This window comes from Hibiscus syriacus, unplaced genomic scaffold (genome assembly GCF_006381635.1).
Source record: "Hibiscus syriacus cultivar Baekdansim isolate YM2019G1 unplaced genomic scaffold, ASM638163v2 tig00111942_pilon, whole genome shotgun sequence".
Lineage (NCBI taxonomy): Eukaryota > Viridiplantae > Streptophyta > Magnoliopsida > Malvales > Malvaceae > Hibiscus > Hibiscus syriacus.
The window spans coordinates 666,362-694,315 of record NW_024063218.1 but is presented as its reverse complement, the minus strand read 5'-3'; the positions used below and the strand labels follow the sequence as shown (position 1 = coordinate 694,315).

The 27,954-nt window shown below is 34.9% G+C and overlaps 3 protein-coding genes and 1 pseudogene across 3 annotated transcripts; 2 read left to right on the top strand and 2 right to left on the bottom strand.

The window, feature by feature from the left end:
- Nucleotides 1–27: 27 nt before the first annotated feature.
- On the bottom strand, nucleotides 28–2,624 carry LOC120173300 (DET1- and DDB1-associated protein 1-like). Its single transcript, XM_039180503.1, has 5 exons — nucleotides 2,396–2,624; nucleotides 1,368–1,451; nucleotides 1,163–1,223; nucleotides 485–546; nucleotides 28–343 (listed from the first exon to the last, which is right to left on the bottom strand). Exons 1-5 carry the CDS (start codon nucleotides 2,477–2,479, stop codon nucleotides 260–262), a joined length of 375 nt encoding a protein of 124 aa, XP_039036434.1. The 5' UTR covers nucleotides 2,480–2,624; the 3' UTR covers nucleotides 28–259.
- On the bottom strand, nucleotides 1,758–27,841 carry LOC120173298 (endoglucanase-like). The gene is made up of 9 exons (XM_039180501.1): nucleotides 27,590–27,841; nucleotides 27,289–27,501; nucleotides 27,016–27,216; nucleotides 26,848–26,925; nucleotides 26,625–26,777; nucleotides 26,453–26,561; nucleotides 25,782–26,360; nucleotides 4,041–4,045; nucleotides 1,758–1,768 (listed from the first exon to the last, which is right to left on the bottom strand). The coding sequence occupies exons 1-7, from the start codon at nucleotides 27,827–27,829 to the stop codon at nucleotides 25,840–25,842; spliced, it is 1,515 nt and encodes a 504-aa protein (XP_039036432.1). The 5' UTR covers nucleotides 27,830–27,841; the 3' UTR covers nucleotides 1,758–1,768; nucleotides 4,041–4,045; nucleotides 25,782–25,839.
- LOC120173237 lies at nucleotides 13,639–17,089 on the top strand (annotated as a pseudogene).
- LOC120173299 (probable WRKY transcription factor 27) lies at nucleotides 24,292–25,611 on the top strand. The gene is made up of 3 exons (XM_039180502.1): nucleotides 24,292–24,724; nucleotides 24,810–24,926; nucleotides 25,019–25,611. The coding sequence occupies exons 1-3, from the start codon at nucleotides 24,450–24,452 to the stop codon at nucleotides 25,488–25,490; spliced, it is 864 nt and encodes a 287-aa protein (XP_039036433.1). The 5' UTR covers nucleotides 24,292–24,449; the 3' UTR covers nucleotides 25,491–25,611.
- Nucleotides 27,842–27,954: the final 113 nt, after the last annotated feature.

Sequence of the window (27,954 nt, the reverse complement as noted above, 5' to 3'; positions counted from 1 at the left end):
CTTCAGTAAAAAATGCAGCTCCAGGAGCTCCAAGTTTGATTTCATCCATGTGACATGGAATGAATACAAATAAAAGGATGTATAGAGCTATACATGATACGCTGGTAAACCAACAAGAAGTTTGATTTGTACACACAAAACGTACAAGTACGACATCCTAGTTTACAACAATGAATAAGCCGCTCTACAGTTTCTATAACAGACATTCAGTAAGAGAAGGTACATTACATGGGCGCCAAAGAAACTAACGAAAATCTCATTAGGAATAGGAGGTCGAAGCCTTAACTTGCTTGCATCCATGTTCTGGTATTAGCTGTTCAGTGGCAGCCCTCTTCGGTCTCAACTGCAATGGAAAGCAGTAAGACACTGCATGAAATACTCACACCTACTCTAAAATTATATGCACATGTACACAAATATGGGACTAAGAAATTATTTTGATGCAGTCTTATAACATGAAAAATCATAAAAATGAGCTACAAACCTTCTCTTCAGCGTGCTGATAGAAATTTCTAATAAGGATATTTTTGGCCTCGGTGGTTATAACTGTTAGAATGGAAGAAAAAAAAAGGGAATTATAACTGTTAGAAGTGTTTGAGAGGTCTATCACAAATAAAGAAGATGTTCACACGAGGATTTAAAAACTATTCATGATAAAATTTCAAGAGTTTAAGTGGATGACCTATGGCACTCTGCACTAGGATGCAATTTGAAGCTACAACAGTTCAGAACAGACAGAAATAAGATCCTCGACATTTTCATTCCAATTGATAAACTTCATACAACAATTTAAATGATTTAAGCGATACATTCGTTATAAAGTCTGTAACAAGTAGTTACAAGCATAAAAATAAATTTCTCAATCATAACCATTTATTAAAAAGCCTAGTTGTCAAGACAATACCATTATAAAGCTAAATCATATGGTATAAAGTCCCAAGTCAGACATCTCAATATTCACATTCTAGAAGGTAACGCTACCAAGTAATTACAACAGTATATGACATCCATTATAAAGATATATTGTCATTGTGTGGATAAATCTGTAAAAAAGAACACTAACCATACCAGATGGTTTAAAATGCCAAGAATATCTCACTCCCACTTAAAGAAATATTGTTTCACAAGTAAACACAAGGAGAAATAGATAAATGTTCAATACCTTGATCAGGTGGCGGAAGAGTCCGGTTATGAGTAGGGCGGTAGGTGACAGGCGTTGGTTTCTAGCCAAAAAGAGATTGTTAGAATATAAAAAGCGCAATCAATTCTTAACATGACTGAATAATAAGGAGAAACATTTTATGCTCCTAAAGCATTCAAGTCTAAACATACAAGAGAATTCAATGTAATTTTTGTTAAAAGCCAACCTGTGGAAGCAAAAAGTCTATTTCATTATATTCAAAACATAGAAGAGATCGATATGAACTCCATTCAACAGCAGAGCATCTCACCTGTTGAAATAGGTCAAAAGGATAGAATGGCAGGTGAGAATTGCTCTTATATCATTTGGACCTTTCAACTACATTGAGCTTAAACGGGTGTCACAACAATTAACCAAGGAACCACTGTAAACAATTGGAAACAAATACATATATGTATACAAGTCTACACTCAGGTATACCCACATAGAATTAAACTCTCAGCGTCTGTCTTAGCTAAAGCATAGAATTCTGTAACCACTAACAAGAACCGGTATTAAGAGCTAAAACTACTGAGTACAAAAGCAGATCCGGAAAACTTCTTAAGAACAAAGTTGAAGTCATGGTAGCTGGTAGCTTTTGATTGTTATATTTACACGCACTGGACAAAATCTCAAGCTGAGGAAGAACAGTTGCCAACCATTTTAAGGGAACTACGCATAAGAAAACATTTCAAGGCTAATGCTTGTGCTGTATAAAGCTATTTCTCATTTCATCAAACAGATAATAGCAAGTATTAGCATTAATTAGATGCTTCGAGTTATCATCATTCATCATATTACATTCCATTGAATTGACTTTGATCAATCTCCTAAAAACAAGCGTATTTTACAATGCAAAACATCAAATCAGCTACATTGACAGTACCAGAGTTGGAATTCCATGAACAATTTAAACCCTTCAAATCAGTAAGCATATATATATATTCATTTGTAATCACAAACAACTTCATCCAAAAAAGCTTCTGACAACTAAACGATTAAATGGACAACGGCATTAAGGTCCAAATTAAAAAAAAAAACTGAATTTGATTATCAGACTACTAAAATCATATCTGTGTAAACCCAGAAACCTACACATAAGAATGTAACAATATTTCGCTACTCATCTAAATTGCGTAAGTGGGTTTATTGGAGCAAAATCAGTGCTGAAACGAGAAACTGATTCAACTCGAACACAGAAATGGGGATACTTACAGAAGGATCAGAATGACCGCAGGGACGAAGTTGGCTGAAATTGTGGGGGTCAAACGACGGCAAGTCTCCGAGCAAAGATCCCATTGGCAAAGAGAAAGTAAAAAAAAAAACTGGTGGTTTACGGCCTACAATCAGAGAATCTAATGAAACTAGAGAGATTGGAACAGGAGAGAAAATGATATCCAGATCACGAGAATGGATGACCGGTTTCTAGAATCAGCCTTGTGTCTGTGTGCCGGTGCTGAATGACTAATCGCTAAATTGATTATATATAGGCTTAATATAAAAATAAGTCCTAAATTGTACCTCAATTAATTTTTTGGTATTTAAAAAAAGAGAAAATAACTTCAGTGATTGAAAATATCTTATAATATACGATTTTAATAAAAAAAAATTTGATTTGTCAAAATGACCAACAAATTCGTAACGCGAACTCCAATTTCGCAACGTGAATTTAACTATCGCATTGCGATTTTCCAAATTCGCATTGCGATAGTCAAATTCGCAACGTGATAGTCAAATTCGCAACACAAAAATCAAATTCGCAACGCGAATTTGTAAATCACGACACAAAAGTCAAATTCGCAACGCGATAGTCAAATTCGTAACGCGAAAGTCAAATGTTTTTACGCGAAACACAATATTAATTTCGCAACACAAATGTAAACAGTATTATCGCAAATCATCTCTAACCTAAAACCCTAAATCACAACTCAGTCCCATCTCCATCTCTCACTCTCTACGGCGACATCCGTCCCCATCTCCGACGAAATTCGTCCCTATCTCCGACGAAATCCGTCTATCTCCATCTCTCAGAGCAACCCTCACAACCATTCACGGTCAGAAATGAAAAATCAACCACTGATGGTTAGTTTTTAATCTCTTATTTTTATTTTGAATTTTTTGTATTATTATTAGATTTTTCTTATATTGATGATAAATTTACTGGTAAACTGTTTAGTCTTTAACCCTGTGAAGTTAGTATTTGTCTTTGTTTTGTCTTTTTTGTTGAAGAAACCCTAAATCGCAACACAAAAATGAAAATCGCAACGCGATTTTAGTTTCGCGTTGCGATTTTCATTTTCGCATTGCGAATTTAAGTTTCAGAAACTTCTTTTATTCTACAAATTGAAACTTGAATGAATTGCATTACTTCAACCAAAAAACAAAGACAAATACTAACTTCACAGTGTTGCTAATTTAAGTTTTAAGAATAAACTACTACTCTTTATGTTGTCTTTGAACCTGCACTAAACCTATATATTGTCCTTTTAAATGTTTATATAAGTGCTTACTTCTGGAATGTTATCAGATGCATTTTGTGAACTATGATGGAATAATGACTTGGGTGAATACCGTGCTAGTTTGAAACATATTTGGCTTTGTTTTCACTGTTTAATATCAAGTCTATTTATAGTGTATAATTTGTAGTTTTTGGTATATCTAACTTGGTATGTTTATTGTTTTTGTAGAATTTTTTTTCGGCTGCATTGACATTAAGGAATAAATTAAGCCTAGCCACTAAAATTACGTCGATGCTTACACCTCTACAAAGAAAATTGTTTGAGGATACTTGCTTCGGGCCATGGCTGAAAGTGCAACATACGGGTGGAGATGTTATGTTGACACATTTGTTTCTTCAGACCATGACTAACGATCTACCCCGAGGGGATACAACGTGGTGATGAGGAGATATGGTTTCATTTTCCTCCGTCACATACTTATTTTGGGCGGGAGGAGTTTTGCTTAATCACTGGTCTATGCTTCGGACATGATGATGTAGGTCGGTACACTAGTCATATCGCCCGCCCATCATGGTTATCTCGGGTTTTTCCTGAGCTGGCAAAGTCGAAGCCAAGTTTACACTTCTACGACTTGAAGATATTATTTGATAAAGATGGTTTTACTCGGATGGATGATCTTGATGTTGTCCGAGTATGCCATTTATTACTTTTGCATGCCGGCTTTTTAGGCAAAGAGGGAAGACAACCTATCTCCGAGGACCTAATATTATTGGTAAAGGACCTAAATGCATGGAACCTATTTCCGTGGGGTTCATATCTATGGAAAGCTACCTGGAAGAAGTTGTCGTCTGCCTTTGAGGACCGAAAAAGTTTGCGGGGTGATGGTTCTAAATACACTTTGACAGGCTTTACTTGGGCCTTTAAGGTAATAATTTCTATATAATGTTTCCAAAATTATAATTAATTATTTAACAATTACTAATGTTTGTGTATTATATTGTTTGTAGATTTGGATATTTGAGGTTTTCCCCAGCATGCGGACATATGCGATAAAAAGATCAAATGATATTTCTAGGGCTATTACCTGGAAGAGGATCCACATGTTGGATTGGGAAGAGTTACTCCCATATACGACGATGAATGATGTAAATTAACACACAAATAATACCATATATAAACAAGTTATTACTAGTACAAGTTTAACTTTGTTTGAGCTTTTATATTGTTAAGAGGCCAACTATCCATTACAGAGGCTGACACCCACAGAGGCTGAGCTTGCCACTGATTGGTGGCAAGCTAGTAAGCGGTTTTTTGATGGGACAGATGATGAGAATCCCCCACCTCAAAAGCCATCACCTGATCGGGCCGATTCTACAGCTCGACACCTGGAGCCATCCACCTGATCGAGCCTCTTCTCCACCTCCACCATCACCTATTCCATCACATCATCGAGCCTCTTCTCCACCATCACCTCATGATAAGCGACCGGCTAAGAGGCCACAATATTTATCTCCCTGTTCTCCACCTTCACGGGATGAGTTAGGGGAATTACGTGATGAGGTCGGTGCTTTGCGTCATGAGGTCGGTACTTTACGTGAATATAATGGTGTATGGCGTGATGAGGTACGATCTTTACGTGGTGAAGTGGATTTTTTACGCGATGACAATGGTGCGCTACGTGGTGAGGTATCTACTTTACGTGATGAGGTTGTCGCTCTACGCGAGATTGTTTCATTATTGCAGAATGAGATTCATACTCAACGCAATGAGGTAAGTTTGTTTAATACTATACTAAAAATGAAAATAACCTTTTTTCAGCATTATTTATTTATTTATTTACTAATTTATGTATTAATTTATTTTCAGCGGCCCGATAAGGTAGATGCTTTACGTCGGGTTTTTCTTGCACGACGGGGTTCACGCATCAGACGTCGTGCACATGCCATTACGTCTCCATTCACCCCACTAGTGCCAAGACTCCGTAAGAATAAGCCCGATGCACCTATCATCATTCAAGAGACACCTCCTATTGTTCAAGAGGCCCCTCTCATCATTGAAGAAGTCCCTTCCACCGTTCAAGAGGCCCCTGTCATCGTTCAAGAGGTCCCGCCCGCCGTTCAAGAGCCCGATTCACATGGCGTCATATGTCGACATATTGATAAAACCCTCCCGTGCTCGGTATGATGGATGCGAGTTGGCTTTCGTATGTGTTACCGGCCAGTACCATTCCTCAGTAGGAGAGGGAAATACTACCGGACACAATTACGGATAATACCCTTTGGGCTAAGACCGCAGTTGATTTTTATCTACATGAGCGGAGCAAGGGGTGTTATTCTGACCTATGCCAAATCGACGATGCTATTCATTTATTTCTTGATCGGTCTTGGTGGGGTATTTTATTAGGGGTTGAAGATAATGGCTATCTCGAAGGGGTGGTAAGTCTTATATTCTTCTTATATTGCATTTTGATTTTTTTTAAATTATTAATAAATTCACTAATATATTTATTTTTTTATAAAACAACATATTGATGCATGAGTGTCACGTCTTCTAATAATAAGGAAATTGAGGAAAAGAGGTACTCGATGGACTATTATGCCGACGTCTTTTCACGCAGCTCACTTGAAGGATCAGAGAGATGCTTCATATACGTTGGGTAATGGAAAAGCTAAACTTTATCCTGCATGGTGGGAGGTCGATAAGGTTAGTATTTATTTTTTGAATATTTTAAAGGTTTTCATAAATTTTATTTGATGTGCGCAATTATTTATGATTGCATGTGTTTATCCCTATTTTAGAACGTCGTCATTAGCTTTTCGTCGAGCTTCAGCTCCCATCCCTGAAGACAATGGTATATGACAACATGTTGAATTACATACCATTGTTTGATTTGAGAGATATTATTACAAAGGGATGGAGCGATCATTTGGCTAAATACTTGGATGCGATTGATTATTGGACAAATTATGGAAACAAGAAGCCAAAGAAGTTCAAAATTACAATGATCAGAGACGAGATTGCGCCACAACAAACGCAGGGAGCCAGAGGGGATTTTGGTCCTCTCGTATGCTTGTGCTTGGAACGTTTGACGACAGGAAGTAAACAGTATATACCTCCCACAGATAGAGATAGAGGTGCAGTATGCTTGTGGTTTCGGCATTATATGGTCAGATCGATATATGCGAGACGCTGCCTACCTGCATCCGCATGCTGAAAGTGTGCATAAACAATTGGTAAGTTTGAGCAAGTGTTGTTAACATATATACTCTTTAATTGGTTTGAAAATATTTGGTTAAGTACCTAGAATTCAATAATTTGTTGTTTGTTGGTTTTAGATGTGTAGAAAGTATTGTTTAAGCAAATGTTTGGTTTCTGTAGGTTAATCCTGAAGTGAGCTGCGTGAAATTGATGTATTTGTGCATAAACAACAGTCTGGGGTACATTTTTTTTGTTTTGTTTAATTGAATTTTACATTGAAAGTTGATTTGTTTAATTGATGAGGAAATAAGATTTATTTTTTGATTAATTGATTTGTAAAAGTTGATTTGTTTAATTTGATGTGTAAATAAGAATTATTTTTTTGCTTGTTTAATTGATTTGTAAAAGTTGATTTGTTGTTTCTAAAAAATTCAATCTGCATTATGTTTGAAGGAAAAAAAGACCTATTGAAGGTACAAATTCGTAACGCGAAAGTCAAATTCGTAACTCGAAAGTTAAATTCGCAACGCGAATTTGGCTATCGCAACACGAAATAAGCGTTGAGAATTTGACTTTCGCGTTGATCGCAACATACAACATCAAGGTATATACAACATCAAACACATTCCAAGCTATAAATACAAGCTAATGACACTTGAATAAGCAAGAGAACAACTATCCAAGCAATCAAACACAAGAGAAAATCCCAACATGATAACAACTGAACAAATCATAGTAATGTTCAAACTCAAGTTGTAGATTTTGATTTCCTTTTGCTTGGCACCATATGAGATTTGGATTTTGATTTCCTTTTGTTTGGCACCATATGAGCTTTGGATTTTGATGAGCATCAGAAGCATTTCGGACTTATGATTTGGGTGGTACTCAGAAGCATTTCAGACTTATTATTTTGGTTATTATTACAAGTTGTAGCCCTCAATTATCGGGATTTTTAGTTGTCATTTGTTGCATTTCTCGTATACCACCCAGATCATAAGCCCGAAATATTTCTGACGCTTTAAAGTTGACCAAAAATTACGATGGTCGGGATTTCCCTCGCGTTTAAAGTTGAAAAAAACAATGGAAATTAGGAATAATCAATGATAACATGCATATTGGCTTGGGCTAATATTTATAGTGGAGCCGAAATTTATATTGAAATTCAAACTCAAATTGAAATTTAAATTCAAACTCCAATTACATATGAAATGAATTTGAAATGCAGTGTTAAATTGAACCTGGAAATTGCATAATTGATTCATACTGTTCAAGTAACATGCTTTATGAACCATCAAGCTAAAAGACAATATTGATTGAGTTCAAAGCTGAGTTGTGAGTTGATGGGGTTGTCACACTTGTCACATGGTTTGACTATCGCGTTACGAATTTGACTATCACGTTACGAAATTGGAAACTGGGTTGCGAAATTGGAGTTCGCGTTGCGAATTTGTTGGTCATTTTGGCAAATCCAAAAAAAGTTGGTTAAAATCGTATATTATAAGGCATTTTCGGTCACTTAGGTTATTTTCTCTTTAAAAAAATAGATGTTTAGATTTTTTTTCTCTATTATTTTTTAGGGTCTACTATTATTTTTTAATTTTTTAATAATAAAAATATTATTTAAAATAAAAAAATAAGAAAAATCAAACCATCACAGTACCCCACTCTCACTCATCCCCACCTTAGACTACGATAAAGGATTACCATCGACTAGATATGTTTAGGGTAGAACAAGAAATTTAATGGTGGTGATGCTTTTAACGATGATCTGTGTAGTTTACGGTCGGCGAGAGACTGAGTTTTGATCATGATGATGAGATGGTTCTAATAGGGTCAATAGTGACGACTACGGATCGACGGTGGGCGATCGATAGTGGAATATTGGAAATTTTTTTAATTATAAGATTAAATATTTTTAAATATTTTTAAAAAAATTATAAGCAAGACACGTGTTAGGTAACCACCAAATTAACGGTCGTTACGATCCAGACACCTAAAAAAGTGTAACGTTGAAATCGTTAGACATATATTTTTAACGAAAATTTTTTAAACACCAAAACTCAGTTTGTTATATAATTTTGACACTTAAAATTTAAAAATATTCAATATAATTCTTTGACTCATAATGTACATAGTTAATCGTTATAATATTGATGTAGTAGTATATAATAATAACGTGATGATTTACGATAACTGATGATATGACATATGAATTAATTTAATTTTTTATTGAATTTGAACGATGAATTTAATTATTTAAAAATAGTTGTAAGCCGCTTATGTAATGAGAAAAATGAGTTAGGCCTCACAAATGGGCAAAATTGGCCGAATATAGTAGGCGTGCTAATTATTTAGTTAGATACAACCCAAAGTAAATTATTTAGGGACCTATAGTATTTATTATAGTGATTTAGAACTCGTCACGTTGAAGTGATCATTTCCAAAAAAACATATTTTTATTTAATTTTTTTACTCGATGTGATAAAATCTAATAAAAAGTATTATTTGGACAAACTTATCACCTCTGCACCGTAGCATTTGTCATAAATTGCAAAATAATTTTCAAACTGACCTATTGGGGCTTTTAATTTTTTCTCCTGGTCTAATGGGGCAAAAAAAACCTCACAAATGTGCCCTCAAGCTTAGGTTCTATTTGGACGTTTTTAATTTTTGGGTCGTCGACTCATTTATTCTCAATTTTTAATCTAGATCTAAAGTATGTGTAATGCACTAAAATTCGGGTTAGTGGTTCGGGTCAACCGAACCAAAGAACCTTATAAAATATTTAGACTTAGCTAATTTGGGAGTGGGCTCGAGTTAGGCCCAAGGGTTAAGGGTGACTTTGTTTGCTTTTAGAGTCAAAGAGGCTAAAAGTGCAATTTACCCATTTTTATTTGAAAGTTGAAACCCCTGTTATTTTATGTTGTTTACGTGAACCACTCCCTAAATATCCCACCAAACATCATTCTTCTTCCTTTCATCATTTTCTCTTACTTTTTCCTTCCAAAAGCAAGATTTCCAAGCAATTCATATATAGTTTTTAATCCAAGATAAGATTATTAATCCCCATTCTTCAAGCTTCATTTTAAGCTCCACATTGTAGGATTTTAACCATAGTTGCCAAAATGGGGTTTTGAGGGTTATGAGAATCTTTAGATTCTAACCCTTTTTTAGTAAGATTCAAGTTATAGAAGTGTTTTAAACCTCAACTCAAGAATCTAGCTAAGTTAGTAACCTCTTTTCTTAATTTTATATAATGAAAGAAGTGGGTGAAGGTTCAAAATGTAAGGGAAATGAGATAGCACCTTGAGTGAGTTGGGAGCTTTGTCATTAGCTAAGAAACTCAAGGTAACCATACTTACAACTCTTCTATACTTCTTAGAGGGTCATTGAAGTGTATGATAGCATAAATGATTATATTAAAGCTTGGTGAGAATGTTAATGGTAAATTTTATGTTTCATGTTAAAAGCATGTTTAAAGCCTTATTTATGACCTTACTTGATCACATAAAACACTAAGAACATTTGGGAATCTCTATGTAGCAATGTGAGTGAATTTAAGTGCCTAAATAAAACAATTTCGAGGGAAGGCATTGGTATTAGAGGGATCAGTACCGATAATGTTCTTGTTCAGGCCTAAATTTGTGAAGTTCATGAGTTCAACATCGATACCCTTTGAAAAAGTATCGATACTGAGGGTTCAGTTTCGAGACCAGGGTGTTTGGTATCAAAACCCATATTCTAGTATGCCATGGTATCGATACTCTAGGAAGTATCGATGCCCATTGTCAAAGTATCGATACTCTCATATGAGTATCCATACTTCCCCTTTTAAAACAAGAGAGTTTTGTTCTAAGGTATCGATACCTCGGGTAGGATATCGATACCCAATAGGCAGAATAGGCAGTATCAATACTGTATGGCTTGTATCGATACCAAAGAGTTGGTTGGGCTATAAAATTTGAGGAATTGTAAAGGCTAGTAAGGTTCCCAATAAGCTCTAATTATTCTTAATTAAGATTACAAGTGAGAACAATAATTAAGCAAAATCAAACATGGAAACTAAAATAATTAAGGCGACATAAGACTAGCCTTGTTTGATGTTCGGGAAATGATTTGGTCACCTGAGTTCCTTTAGTTTAGGGTGTCGAACTATATAATTAGTCTGAATATCTTTAGGGAGTGCGCAAGGCACTTTAAACTGATTAGCTAGAGCGCAAGGTACGACACTCGTAAGGGGTAGGCTAGTCGAGGGTGTGGTGTCTGATGTAGAGGTGTTGAATACATTTTGATATTTCGATATAACAAATTAAGATAAATGAATTTTAAGATTTTTCAAATGATTTTCTAAGTATATTCGATATAATTATTCGAATATCAAAATATTACTCTAAATCTTTCAAAAGTCATTTTTAATCTTTACTCAAGTGTAAAATTAAGTTTTAATCTTAAAACAATTTCAAAATAATTTTACAAAGTATTTCGAACCGTTTCAAAGCCAAAAATTTCAGTTTGCTCAGGGGGAACCGATTCCCCCCCTTTGTAATGGTCGAAATATTTGAATTTTACACTTAGGGAATCGATTCCCTAAGAGGGGTACCGATTCCCCCCACGCTCCAAGCTGTTTTATTAATTGTTTTTACATTAAAACGGCTATATTATCTTCACTAATCATCCCCAACGTTGAGAAGTGATTCAAGGTGTATTTAAGCAAGCTTAGGAGCCATTAATCAATAACAAGAAACATCAAGCAACTAGAATCAAGAGAGAATCAAAGAGAAAGTATCAAACCTAAAGTTTGAGCATTTCAAGCCTATTTTTCATTCAATATTCATTTTGCTTTCAATAACACTAATTGTGCTCAATTGTATTCATTTTTGAGTGTTCTTTTCTTTGTTCTAGAATTGTGCAAACAATCTACCTTGTGAGGATTTCCTTGTAAGTTTGCAAATTTGTATTGTTCTCTTTGGGAGAGAGTGTTCTCAAGAATTTGGGGTATAATTCTTGAGGGTTTGTAAGGTTACTCTTTGTCCTCAAAAGAAAGACAAATTAGTGAATTTGTGGAAAATCCTTAGTGTGGATAGCTAAGGTAGTGGACGTAGACTTTGGTTGATAAAGTCAAACCACTCTAAATCGCTGTGCAATTACTTTCAATTTTCTACAAAAGCTTCAACCAAAATTTTAATTGCCAATTCACCCCCTCTTGGCCGATTCCGTCGATCGATTAACTCAACAAGAGGTTTTCGGGGGCTACATCATCGGTAGACTAGAGGGGTGCGTGAACTTCGAGATGCATAAATCCCTCAACCGTACCATGATGTATGCCATAGAGTAGAGAGTAAATATACGAGTCACTATATTATTTATCAGTTGTTGAGCTTATAATGAACTCATTTTTAATATGTTTTAGTTGTTAGTGGGGTACTAGGCTAGTTAGCTCAACATTTGAAATTTGTTTCCTTACGCAGATTCATAGGTGAAGCAGTTGAAGAGTTTTTGTGTAGAGTAGATCCAGACCAGCATTTAGAGTAGAGTATGTCTCAATTTCTTCTTAGATGACATGTATATTTGTAACCCTATTTTATAAAAATAGAGTCGTAACTTGTTTTAAATGAATGGTTTATATATTTTGGAAGTATTTATTTTGGGGAGCTCCCGATTGTAAACTTATTTATATAAAGGTTAACATTTATTTTATTATGAGCATGTTTGATGTATGTTTTTCCAATGAGTATGTTAAAGAAAATTTTGGTTAACCACTCATGTGGTTCTGTGGGGGTACTCTCATCGGTCGACTGTGTGTCGTACTGGTGTAGGATGTTACAATATGAATCTATTATAAAACTTTTGGGTATTTACACTAAATATTTTGGGCACTCTTTGCTAGGCCCATTTGTGAGACCACACATAAGCGAGTGCTAAAACGACATAGTTCCCTAGAATCCTATGCAGGGGTAGAGGTATGTAGGGGTGTTCAAATCCGAATACATGTATTTTTGGGTATTCAAAATATTGGGTATCAGGGATATTCAAATACTAAAATGTCAACTCGTGCCCTGGCCCATTAAGTCTTAGTACCCGTAAATCGAGTACCTATAAAACTCGTATATACGGTTTATACTTTAATTTTATTTTTCCTTTAAATTATGTTGTTTTTAATATATATATATATATATAGAAAAAATAAAAATAAAAATTTATAATACATAATTCACTCATAAATTTTAAAAATTCTAATTACATAATTAAAAAATAAAACTTATTAAACATAAAGTTAAATAAATATAATTATATTTGAAAAAAATTTGAAGTTAAAAGAAATAATTTTAGAATATTATGGTGAAATAATTTTAGAATTAGAAATATAAAATATAAAATAAAAATAAATATATAAGAAATCAGATACTGAATCGATAGATACATTGGTTAAGCATTATTTTATGATCTGGCCTGACCCAAAAACTTGCTAAAAATAGACGGTGTTGAACTGCTGGACGCCAAAGTGGAAATATAATAAGCGGCTTACAACTATTTTTTAAGTTACTATCATGAAACCACCACGCGTCAAACACATGATCAGAAGGGACCTACACTCCAAACCCCTACACCTCATTTTTTCTCTACCGTCAGACACTCGCGTCTCCACCGAACTCCACAAAGCCTACCTGCACCGCATATCACCTCACTACCGCCTAGGTTTTCTCTCTTCGAGCTCCCTCTCAAGCTTTCTTCCTCGATTCTGGACCTGCCAAAGCGCATCGTCGGCGGCGTAGCAGAGAGGAAGAAAAAAAAGAAGCCATCATGATTGCACCCGAAGCTCCTCTTCGCTACTCCGGAATTGCTCGCCAATCTGCTGCTTTTGGCCTCATGAAACAAATGGTACGTATCCTTTTGAGCTATTACACTTTTTTTCTTTCTAAATTGTAAATTGTATTTATTCGTTGTTTTGGATTTCCCGTTTAGGGATGGGAAGAAGGAGAAGGTCTTGGGAAAGATAAACAAGGGATCAAAAGTTACGTTAGAGTTAAGAACAAACAGAACACTGATGGTTCGTTTCTCTTTGCCTTTTTGTTAGAAAACTGTTTGCGTATCTGTTTTTATTTCAGGTTAGTTAACTTTCTTTACGTAGAATTGAGATATTCAATGACTTGTTGGAGAACTAGAATAGGAGGATGAAAATCATATAACAAATAGAATTTACTTGCCGAAATATATGGATCAGGAGTTGGATTGGAAAATCGAATCCGTGGGCTTTCAGAACAGCTCAGTTTGATAGTATTCTCAAAAGATTGAAAGTGGTGAGTATTTTGTACTTAATTTGTCCATCTTTGATTTGGCTAGTACGGTGTTCAACTTGATGCGAAGCTCATTTATTTATTCTGTTCTTTGGTTTTTATGCAGCAAGCAGCACAAAACAATGATGAAGGTATGATTGATGCCCAAAAAAACTATATTTCACTTTGAACCTAGTAGAAGATTATTAATTCTAAAGTAATTTAATTTAACTGATCAACTGAAAAGAACGAAAATCAAGTAGATTCCAAGACCAATATGTCCAAGGACACTGAAGAGAAAGTTGTCAAAGTGATCCGACCACAGGGAAGGTTGGTGCACTATTTTTGTGTGTTGGTTTGATAGTTGTTACTGTATTTTTAGTGGTAGGAGTTATTTCCAGTTATTTACTTGATGCTTGAATTTTCTTCTTGTTTTTACTTGTTATGTTCTTAGATTAGATAAGAAAGAAAAAGAGGGGGAAACTTGTGCAGGCATGTTCTTCAAAGGATCTTGAAGGAATTCTTGTAAGTCCTAAACTTTCATCATGTCTTATCGCCTTTTCGTTCTTGTAATTTATCTAGACTGTTGAAAATTCTTGTTTGAGGCGTTGGTAATTTGCATGTTTCAGCATGTGATATTTTGTTGCCCTCTTCCTTGTGTTCTTTTCAATACATAGAATAATTCTATTGCATCAGAACAAACTGTAAGATTTCCTGTGTTTGTTTTGAACTGTTACCCTTGGCACAGAGTATTCAGAACTTATGTGTTAGTAATGTGCTTCTTACTTTCAACATTTTTTTCCTGGTGTAGAAATACATGAGAGCTGAAGGAAAAAAGTAAATATCAGATTCACGTTTTCTTGATTGAAGTTGCAAGTGGAATTTCCAGCATAACTGTTTATACTCGATTGATTTGTTCAGTGTTTCATATTAGCTTGATAGACACAAGCCTTGTTTCCTTCCTGCATTATTGAGTCACTCAATTTTTTGAACAGATTCTCAATGTCTGTACTTGAGTTAGAGGCAGAACCATAAGCACTTACAATACTTTGTGACTCATTAATAAATAGTTCTTCTCTGCTTGGTTAAATGCTAAACGATCATACAACTTTGTATGCAAATTGAAGTAGGCATTATGAAGTAGTTTTTATGTTTTTATGTATATTTATTTATAGAATTCTCAATTTTTTTCCGACTGATCTTTCACCCCTGTATTTAGTAAAACATTTATTATTATTTTGGTTTAAAAAGAGCCACTGTGTATTTACTCGTGCCTATTTTGCAATAGGTCAAAAAGGGTAAGCAGTCATCACCGTCAAATCCGGATGTGGGCTTTGAAATGGAGTTGATAGAGAAAACTGAAAGTCAGGATTTTCCTACTGGAGGTAATTACTAGTAGCTTGATGAAACACTGGTAGTAATTTTGATTCAAAACGAATGCTTGGGGTGTATTCCTGTAGTAAGGTGTATTACCCATTCCATTATTTGTTAAAAAAGGATTGTTTAGTCTTTCTGGCCTGTGGAGTAATGTTGAAGATGGAAAGGCAGACTGGACTTTTTATTTTCCCTCAATAGTGTACTATCATGCACCTGAAGACTTGTTATAGTCTTATGCTGGCAAAGGATATTCTTGTCCCCTTTCTGTTATGTGCTTTTTGCTGTCTGCATCTTTATGTTATTGGTCGTTTCTGAGATAATTTGACTCCTTTTGACAGGAGAAGTAGCTGAAAGCGTTCCTCCGGAATGGCGGGGCCATAAATATGGGTTTGTTTCCGGAGGTTCACTTGGAGAATCAACTATAAAGAAATCAATCAAAACCGGAAAGTCTAAAAATTTAACTGAGAGAACTGTTTTTTCGAAGATGACCAAGAGAATCTCTACAAACTTGTACAAGTATGTCTCTTTACCATTAATTTTTTTACATGAGAACTATGCTAAAGTTATTTGTTTAATGAAGACAACATATTATTTTCTTTTTATTTTAACCTATTTTTTATTGATGGTTCTGCATGCTTTTGATGTATATGTAAAGCATGTTTGGGACGGGGAGATTAAAAGAGCTTTAACAGCATTTTAGGCAAGCAATATATGCCTTCTGTTTTCAGGATAAAGCGACATCTGGAAAGCAAGGTCTGGGCATTAAGGATCAACCAAAGAAAATAGCTGGAGTTCACTTTCAGGGGAAAAAGACGTCATTTAGTGATAGTGATGATGAGAATTCTGATGATTTTGATCCCCCAGCACAACGGATGCGGGACGATGATAAAGTTGATGAACCAAAATTGAAGTTGAAAAAGTTATGTAAACAGCTTCTTCGTCAGGCACTTGATCTAAATACAGAAACTGTTTGAAGTCGCAATGCAATCTCTAATTTTTAGTTATCTGCCTACTCAGGAACCTGGGGAGACATTAAAACTAAAGAAGCTAAAAGTCCTTATAGATGAACACTCATCCTCTGTTTTGTGCAACTTTTCTTCAAAAGATGCTCTTGCCTACTTGAAACGAAAGGTCTGTTTGCTTCTCTTGTTAGTTGGTACCTTTGGCTTTATATTAATACATTTTGAAGCTACTTATTTTGCTATAAGAGTATGTTTCCTTTTCGTTGTCGTTTTCTGGTTCTGAATTTAAGATTTTTCTTTGCTTTGGAACACAGCTTGAAAGCAGTAGCACATTTTCTGTAGAGGGAAAGCGAGTGAGTCTTGCATCGAGAAGCAGCTAAGAAAATTTTGGTACGATTCTGATATTCTTTTTGCGACCTGTATATATACCTAGACCGAGTTAGTACATTTTATACGCGATTTCCATTCATTTTTTAGGTACTTCCATTCATATTACTGTTATAGTAATTTTTGTATACTTTTGATATTTATCCTTCATTTGTATTCAGCTTAAAATTGGTTAGCATTTAGAGATACATATGAGAGTTGTCCGATTGAACACAAGCATAGAATAATTAAATAATGGAGATATTCTGATAATCTTAATCACTTCTTTTATTTATTGAGAAATATTCCTGTTGTTTTATTAGTCACCTATGTATACGACCTCGTTAGAAAACAAATAGATAGTACGATAGAAAGGTTTTAAAAAAAATTATTTACCTCCTTAAAAGTTGCCACCATTAGCAAGGTATATATTAGAGATGTTGACGGAACAGGTCAGATTTTTTATCTTTCCCATCTTCAGTTGAAACATCACTTATTGTTTTAGGGTAAACTATGTATATAGTACCTAAATTAATATCTAAATTATTAATTATAATCTGTTTTAATATTTAAACTTTTAATTTTTTTCCTCCAAAATCATGCCTAAACATTTAATTTTTGGTTTATTTCATGTGGTTAAAAACTTAACGAACTGTTTGATACTGTACAGCTTTGGTGGATGAACTATGAATTCGAACGGTAGATTACGAGAGAATGATGAGTTAGTCAACATACTCCAGTTTCAGGTTCATCGGATAATTGACAACGGAGATCGGAAGATGAAGAAATCGAAGAGTCTATAGCAGATTTAGGAAAATTGAGGCATTTTTCGATACGGAGGTCGGAATCACTATAGGGGTTCGAAAAAATGCGGGCTGAAATTTTTTTATTTCATTGAGTGAATGTAGATGCGGCGATCAGCGAGCTTATTCGTTATGTTTTTAACGGTGAAATATTAAAATAAAACAAAAAATAAACATTTAAACAAAACGGTGAAATATTAAAATAAAACAAAAATTAAATATTAGGTATGATTTTAAAAAAAATAAAAGTTTAAGTATTAAAATAAATTAAAATTGATAGTTTAGGTATTAAACGATTTACTCTTTTTATTAATGAAACATTGCATATTTTATTTGATTTTAATTTATTTTTAAAAAAAATATAATTTTACTATATTGGTTTTGAATCCATCTCAGAATCTGGGATGCAAACTTGTCTTGATATAATCTGATCCGACACTAGGAGAGGAAACGTATAATCAACATCAAGGTCCATGTCATCGATTTTATAATATCTATATGATATTGTTGAATTAATATTTTGATATAATATTAAATTACAAAATTGATTTTGGATTTAATTGAATTTGTCAAAAATAATTCGAAGTCCAAATTAACTTGAAAAATAAGTTTTTGTACAAAAAGTCGAACTATTATAAATCGTTGTGTAAAAAATTTTATTTTTCGATTGCTTGCACCAAACTTTTTAAAAGGCCAATTCACCCCTCTTGACATCTTTGGTTGTTTGAACAAGCTCAACAATTGGTATCAGAGTGGATCTCTATTGACGGTTTAATAACCTTGAGAAGGTCTTTGGAGAGCTCTATCAACTTTTTCAATCAACTGACAAAGACTCCTACTACATTGAAGATTCTCAACCGATCAACAAGTCACCTTATTTCAATGGAACAAATTATGCCTATTGAAAGAATATGATGATGCTCTTCATTCATGCAAATGATCTAGATGCTTGAGACTTTATAATGACGGGTCACTCTACTCCAACCAATAGGATGGAAAATTAGAGTGAAGAAGAGAAGAAGAATTTCCAACAAAATGTCAAAGTCATGCACATTCTATTTTGTGCATTAGGGCCTGATGAATATGGAAGAGTATCCTCTTGTTCAAATGCCAAGGAGATATGAGACAAGCTCAAAGTCACTCATGAAGGAACCGATGAAGTGAAAAAATAATAATCAATCTTCTAAATTATAGCTATGAAAATTTCAAGATGGAACAGGATGAAGACATCAAAGCTATGATTGATAGATTTTCGTGATTGTCAATGGCCTCAAGGAGTATGGAGAGATAATCCCAAATGAAAAACTTGTGAGGAAGATGATTTACTCTCTTCCAAAGTCTTGGCAATCAAAGAAGACGACAATAATCAAAGCAAAGGACTTAAAGTCTCTTAATCTTGATGAACTTATTGGTTCCTTGCTCACTCATAAGTTGATGGTAAAACAAGAGGAGCAAGAAGAAGAAAAGAAATATAAGAAGACAAAGGATGTTGGTATCGCTTTCAAGTCCACCAATAAAGAAAAAGTGTATTAAAGTGAAGAGGTGGATGAAGAAGATGAAAAGATGGTCAAATTCTTCAAAAGATTCAAACGATTCATGGAATCCAAAGAAAAAAAGAAAAAGATGAATCGAAGAAGGAAAAGGATCCCATCATATGCTATCATTGTCAAAAATCGGGACACATCAAGTATGATTGTCCTCACTTAAAGAAGAAATGATCTAGCAAGCCAAAGAAGAAGGCTTTTGTTGCTACTTGGAGTGATGAGGATATCTCCAATGATGAAGAAAATGAAGTAGCCAACCTTTGCCTAATGACCATCCAAGAAGAATCAAAGGTATCTCCTAACTCAAATGAATTAAATTCATATATTCTTTTGATGAGTTACAAGATGTTTATGATGAATTGATCTTGGAATTTGAAACCATGAATTCCAAATACAAGAAAGTAATTCTCTTTTGAAGATTAAATTAGATTTTGAAAACAAAAATGAAATTTTGGAAAATGATTTAGAGCTTTCAGAATTGAAACTTGATAGCTTAATAAAAGAGAACAAAATATTTCTCACAATTCATCAAAGTCAATAATGACAAAATGTTCACATTGTCATTTTCATGGTCATAATTCTAATACTTATCCTATAAAGAAAAGAAAATAATATAAAATAAGGCAAGTATTGGTTCCTAAGGGAACTAGTGGCTTGAAACTAACAATTAATGACCCAAAGCAATTTGGGTACCAAAAATCAAGTAAATGTCTTTTGTAGGTGTGTTGGAGCATTGATGAGCAATGTCAAGCTATTTGGAGGCTCTAAAACACAATAAGGAATGACACTTGAAGAAAGGGAGACGACCTTAATTCAAGTAATAACAAGTTTTTATTTCATGGAATTTTGTGCTTTATATGATTTTATATGTTTGCATGCATGATTGTGTGTCCCCACATAGTGCTTAATTGCAATTAGTTAGGGGAGTTAGTTTTTGCATGAGTTGCAATTTTATGGCCTTATATGCTTATGATGATGCTTTTGGCCTTAAATTTGCAATGTTTGATTGTTGTAGTGAAATCATATTCTCCATGCTTTGTATTGATTACGTATGTTGATTATGAGAATATGAAGTTTAAATGTAGCAAAAATTGAAAATATGCATGTTTAGGATCTTTAGAGCCATTATATGTTTGTGTGACTTGATTTGAATTTTATTTATGCAAATTATGGACTATATTGATTAATAATAAAATTTGCATAATTTGATGTATCAAGTTGACATAATGCGACTTAGGTTGCATCCATTTAGTGTCTCTGTCATCAATTTGGTCTTTGAAATAAAAGATGCAATTTTAAAGGAAAAGGATTGATCCCTTTGATAAAATGATCTATCCCTTTTTGAGAAGGATCGATCCCTTCAGGACATTTTTGCGGAGAAAATTTAACCTATTTAGGTGCATTTCAACCTCCATTCCCTATATTTCGAAACAAATACTCCCAAAACCTCCCAAACTCTGATTTTTACTAAAAGTCTTCAATCCGAATCAATTGCAATTGGGTAGAGAGTGTTTTCAAGGTTTTGAGGTATAAACCTTGAAGTGTTTGTAAGGTTCCTTCAAGGTAAGCAAATCTAGTGGATTTGAGAAATTCTTAGTGTGGATGCTAAGGTAGTGGGTGTAGACTTGGTTTAAAAGTCGAATTACTTTAAATTGATGTGCAAAAAGTTCTATTTTTCGATTGCTTCCATCAAACATTTTAAAAGGCCAATTCACCCCCTCTTGACATCTTCGGTTGTTCGTACGAGCTCAACAAATATAGATTCTCACATAAACTTAAACCATTATTAATCCATTTTTTCATTTGCATTCTTAATTTTAAATAAAATTTAGGTAAACAGAGTCCATGGTGGTGAAAATTAAGTTGTTGGTTTTCAAATGAACCTTTTTTAGATGAAGGAAATCTATTAGAGAAGGCATTATAAATGTTTCAGGTTAAGTTGGTGTGGGTTTTTTTTTAAAGTCGATATGGATTCAAGAATTTGTATATTTAATCTGCCTCTTTTCGTTTTAAATCCAGTTATTATTGTCCTCTTTACATATGAGAGAGGCGACAACTAGGGATGATAACTTAATCCGAAATTGATTGGTTTTGACCAAATCTGATAGGGTCGGATCTTTTAAAAAAAAGATTGGGTTCTGGGCCAGGTTGAATTTTTAGGGTGTGAGGTCGGGTTGAGTTCAAGTGGAAGGTGAAAAAATTTCATCCTGATTTAACCCCGGGATAATAATGTAATTTTTTATATATAAAAAATTAATTAAATTCTTATTTTATACTGGGTCGGGTCAGATCGGGTTGAATTTATACTTTAAAATTCGGATCGAGTTAAAGTCGATGAAGGATGTATATTTTCAAATCGGATCGGATTATATAGAATATATATAATCTTCATATCGAGTCAGATTCAAGTGGAAGATATATATTTTTTAATCAAATCGGGATGACTAAAAACTCCATCTAGCCCCATCCGTTGCCATCCCTAGCGGCAGCAAATGTTGAACGAAATTGGAGAATCATAAAGATTTCGGTTTTGCGAGAATCTTCCTTCCCCTTTCCGCGTGGTACGTAACAGTCCCCATAGACCACAACAACACCAACCTTAAGAAGTTATTGACAAAATTACCAAAAGGATGTTTTCATTAGTTGATTACCGCCCCCTTTTGTGGCCAAAACTCTTTCATGAACTAAAATAATAATTAAATTCTAAAAATCAAAGAGAATAATTTTAAGGGTAAACAACACATTTAGTACCTAAACTATCAGTTTTGATCCATTAATACCTAATTTTTTTTATTTTTCAAAATCACATCTAATGTTTAATTTTCATTTAATTTTAGTATCATGTTGTTAAAAATTTAACGTGTTTAGTACCTAAACTATCATTTTGGTCCATTTTAGTATCTAAACTTTCAATTTTTTTCAAAACCCAATGTTAAATTTTAAACGAGGTACCGAAATGAAATAAAAACTAAAGTTTTTACCGACGGAAACTAAATTAAAATAAAAACTAAAATTTAAGTATGATTTTGAAAAAAAATAAAAAAATTAAGTATTAAAACAGACTAAAATTGATAGTTTAGATGATAAATGCGTAATTTACCTAATTTTAAACTTCAGAGGTATTTTGAAAAAAAACAACTAAACAAAAATTTTGGGGGCATGGCATATAGACTATATATGTGCATAATTTTTTGGCAGGCTGCAATTGGCGTATTGAGATTAAACAGATATTTTTCACTTGGCAAGTTGCACAACGTAGACAGCTAGTGATCATATTTTCAGCCAAAATTGAAGAAGATGGTGATCATATAATAATCCATAGTTTCATTTCTAGTCTTCGCCAACGTCAGCACTAGTTTCAGATCCCATCAACCCTACAAAGAGATCCCTCCGTAATAAAAGGGTTCTTTGGCTTAAATTACAAGGAAGATCCTACCGTTTCATTGGCACATGAGACCAGGGGGATCAATCCTAAGTCCCCTAACTAGGACGATAATCGCAAATTATTTGGGTCTAATTCAGTTAAAATTCGATTAACATTCAAACTGAAAGGATTCAACTTGAATTTTATAAACTAATTGTTAATAATATTATTATTTATATGTTTACTTAATACAATATAATAATTTCATGTACTTAAGGTTCATGTTTAAACTCGGTTTTTAGCTTGAACAGAGCTAAAATTTGAGCTTCAACTGAGTTAAGTTTGAGAATACTTTAAGTCTAAGTTTTTTCAAGCTTGAGTCAAGCTTGAAAATTTTAGCTCATGAGCTTTCGAGTCTACTCAAACTCAGCTTTAAACTTTTCTAGTCGAATCATGCTTAACAATACTCGAACTCGACTTGTTTAAGGTCCAACCCCTAACCATGCCCTATGTACAAATTGGCCATTCGGGGAATGTGATTTTCCCCTCTTCGCTTTCTGGAAAAGTTTGCTGGAAAAAAAATATCCCTAAAATTATCTTATTGATAAGTCTTCAAGATCAAGTTGGTCCCGAAGAAAGTGACTGCTTTGTACCAAATCATGCAAAATTATAACATGCATGCACAATCCCCATATGATTATTTATCCCACTTGAATTCTTAGAAAACTGCTTTGGGTGTTAGCAATCAAATAAATTTTAGGCTTAATGCACTTTTAGGTGCTTAAACTATACTCAAATTTATTTTTGGTGCCTAAAAAATTCTTCACTAAAAATAGGAGCCTAACGATTTTAATGTTACACATTTGGTGCCAGGACCGTAACGGCCGTTTAATTTAGCCGTTATCTAACATGTGTCATGTATATAATTTTTTTTAAAATATTTTTTAAAAATTCAGTACTATAATTAAAAAAATCCTAAAATCCCACTGTCGAGCCGCCACCGTCGGTTCGTGGTTGCCATCATTGATACCATTAGAACCATCTCATTGATACGACCAAAATCCAGTCTCTCACCAATCGTGAAACAGGGTTTTAAATAGCGATCTGCGACCGTGATAGCGTCCGCGAAATAGTGGTAGCACTGTCTTTCGATATACTTGTTATACCCGCAATAGCGCCTGCTATGGCCGCAATCGTTGTAAATGTGACCGCGACCGCAATCTGAATCCCAGTCGTGAAACTGCGTCAATCGTCGTAAAAAACGTCGCGAAGGGTCGTCGATTTTTTAAGTTTTCCTTCATTGTTTTCCGATGATTCTGATGACTACAGTTGGTCGTACATTACACGGCCGTAACCATTGAGTTCCTCACCGTGCACTGAACAAAACCCATCCGGTAGTGACCATTCGTCGTCGGTGGTGGAGGATGGGAGGGAGAGGGACGACGCGAGTTTAGATTTTTTTTTAATTTTTTTTTACAATAATATTTTTATTATTAAAAAAGTGTAAGGTATTCGCCTCAAAGTGTAATGTGAAAAATATTAAACAATTATTTTTATCGAAAAATTCTTTATACACTAAAAGCAAAATTGAAGTATGGTTTAAACACCTAAAGTGTATTAAACCTAAATTTTATGTAATATTTTATTTAAATTAATCCATTAATAAAATCACTAAATGCCACAAGTGAAAGCAGTTTAAAATGCAGGATATATGAGCAGCTCTATACTTTTGACTTTTCAAAATGTCAACTTGCCGGAGGTAGAAACCGACTTACAGAATTATGGCTTAATTTCCAGTTGGGGAAAAAGAATCATCTTTTCTCTTTCTTTCAATATATAAACCAAGGCCTTCGATCTAGATTTTCACTCATATATCTCTCTCTTCAACTTCATCACAATTCTCTGACAGATCACAATTATCGATGACTAACTTGTACATGGAGAACTGGGATTTGCAAGAAGTAGTTGGAGAAATCAGCATGGAAAACCCAGCATTCAGCTTTGATTCTTGGAGTTTTCAAGAGGAAGAAAATCTCACGAGTTTCCCAGAAAATTTCAATTTAGATGAGCTGGAGGAGCTTTACAATCCCTTTCGTCCCGAGCTGAATCCATATTCCATACCAGTTCTTGAAGATCATGCGGAGGGAAAACAACAACCTCTTGCAAATAAGGATTCAGCAAAATCTAAAAGAGTCAGGTTTGTAAAAATTAATCATGCTTGTGAAAGCAAGGAATTTGGTTAGTTTTTTGAGTAATTAATTGGTGTTGATCACATGTTTCAGCCGGAAGAATCAGAAGAATAGAGTGGTGCATCACGTAACAGCTGATGGCCTTCAATCGGATGCATGGGCATGGCGAAAATATGGGCAGAAACCGATCAAGGGCTCACCATATCCAAGGTAATTTAACGTCTTTCCTCTCTCTTCAATCTTCGTCGTCATCTTTGTTTTGGTATATAAAGCTTATTTTTTTAATGGAAAAAAAAACACAGAAGCTATTACAGGTGCAGTAGCTCAAAAGGCTGTTTAGCAAGAAAGCAAGTAGAGCGTAGCTCCATCGAGCCCGGAGTCTTTATCATAACATACACCGCCGAGCACAGCCATGGCCACCCGACTCGGCGGAAGTCGACGGCAGGAAGAACTCGCAACAAGTCGTCTACGGTGACTAAAAGTCTTGCAGATAAAAATGAACTCCACGATGAGAAAGAAGAAACAGTGCTTGTTTCTTCGACTAGAATTAGAAACGAGTCTGGGAAACAAAAGATAAGCGTGAAAATGGAGGAGCTGCAGCAAATGGTTGAAGAGGATGATGAGAGGGACAAAAGTCTCAGGCGGAACATAATGTTGAATGAGGGTTTAGTAGAAGGCTTTGAGTTTGAGGGGTTGTTCCTCGACCAGTTTCCAGATTTGTCTCATGAAGTATGGTGCATGAATGAATCTACAACCTCAACTGGCGGTTGCTGAGTTAGTCTTTAATTAATTTGATAGAATTTTTGCTAATATGTAAAAAAAAAGTTGCAATGTTGTAATTTTCGTGGTATATTTCTTTCATTTCCTAGCCCTTTGCACCACTTCTTTTATTAATAAATATCAACTTCAGCATGATCTAAAAGCTGGAAGAATCTAAACTTAAAATAGCAAATGATTTAAATTCAGATTAATAAGTGATAAGGTTTGGATCTTGTTATTAAATTCAGAAAACATGTTTCCCATACACTTATTTCTTTGATATTTTACATCCATGTGGATGGATACAACAGATATATACTCTGGTAAGTTGCATTACACATTGTCGATAATATTTATGATTCAATTACTCGGCAGCTGTAGCAGAGGCTCCTCTGGTTTCATCAAGCAAACCAGCCACTGCACCCACAAAAGCTGCATTCATATAAGTTGTGGGCTCGGACTGCGAGTGCTCCGATCTCAGATCGTTGAAATGGTCATTCGAATCGGGGCCTCCGACGATTGCTCCGACATGAAGATTTTGATTCGGGCTGTTAGAATTGAAATACATCGACATGCCATCGTTACACCCCACCTTGCTGGGGTGACAGTGGATAGAAGGAATGGATGAGCCTCTATGGTGAAGCTGCGTGGGATGTTTACTTCCATGCCCCACCATGTACGACATCTTCATGGGGTTGTTCCCCAATATGTAATCCACCTGTGATTTCACGAAAGATTTGATTTGAGAAGCTGAGAAATGGGTCGGGCCGCATTGAATGCCATCGATGTTAGATGCCATCAACGTTTTCGAGTAAACAGACAGCACCATGCACGAACTTGTAACATACTGCAAATTAGAGCTACTTCTTACATACAACAGACCACCTGGAAACAAGCCAGAAAAATCTATTAGCTTATTGAAAAGATCATTAGAAATCTTAAGTTATTCACTAATGAATTTAGATGTGTATGTGTACCAGCAGTCGTATTGTACTGCAAAGTGTTACTCCCAGGCATCAGTTTACATATAAATGATTCGACATCGGTCTTATATTTAGACAAATCCTTCTTCCCACCATAGAATTCCTGAATAAAAAACTGTTAATATCTTTCTTTTTTTACTTTTACAGCGAATTAACATCGCCATACCTGAGCTAGTAATGCCTGAGCTCCAGGAAATTTACCGTCCCAGCTAAACTCTAATGCTGATTCACTCCAGCCTTGGTTTCTCACAACATAGTTCAAGTACTTTTCATCTCTACTTGCCTTGTACAGCCAAGCTGCCGACCATATCAACTCATCCTGTCAAAAAAAAATCCGAAATAATGAAGCTCAAATCAAAGAGAATATAGGAAATTTCTACATGTTTTACCTTATATCCAGTGTAAGAGATGTAGAAAGGGAAAGATTCATTGTATTTTCCCCTGTACTTGTCTGCAAATTTGAATAACTGGGAAGCCGAGCGATTGAGGTTAAACATGTTTATAAGTTAATAATAGTTTGTTAGGCATAAAGGACTAATTTAAACCGAGCCTCTTACTGATTTGGATTTGCTTAATAGCTTCTTAGAGTAACTGGAATTAACCCCTTGGAAGACTAATGAAGCAGCGGAAAGGGCGGCGGCTGCATCGGCTGCCACTTCCGAGCCTGGTGAATCGGCTGTTATTTTATAGAGTGTTCGAGGGGTGTCCATGTCTTCGGGACGCTCCCAACAATCGTGATCAGCTTGTCCATCCCCCACCTGTATAATACAATACCATCGATGTTCATGTTGAACATATGTTGAATAGATGGTTCGAATCGAGACGGAAACCTGAGTATAAAGTGTGGTGGATGAAGTATGTGCTTTCAATATAAAATCCGTGCCCCAACGGATTGCGGTGCAGAGGTTGTTAAGCTCATCGGCCGATGAGATTTCGTTCCGGTACTCGACAGCTGCCCAACTTAAGAGAGTCACGGAAAACGCCATAGGCCATAGGAACTTCACATTATCACCAGCATCATAATAACCTCCCACCAATTTAACCTGCAAGTGCTGCAAAACCAAATCTTCAAAATCAATACCAAACTCAATTCTAACATCATCAGTGTGCAAAGTATTTTGGTAGTCATACGTTATCGGGTTTGCCGTCGTCGAGTGCGGAGTCTCCCCTCCACTTGACTCTCTGGCTCGCCGGCAACTTCCCCGAACGTTGTCCTTCGAAGAACAAGATTGCTTTGCCGAGCGCATCCTTATAGTCATAAGACAGACCCAGATCCTCCAAGGCGAGCTCATATTGACTACTACTACCGGCCAATGCCATGGTTAACGTGCAGCACAAGGCCAGAACCCACACTTTTTCACTGGAACCCATTTCTGGCTTGGAATTGCCTTAATTTGCGTTGTCTTTGATAGTTGGTTATGCTGGTTATTTATAGACGAAAACAATCTGCGTTTCGTAAAAGAAATTACGAACAGTATTTTATTATTGAGTTATGT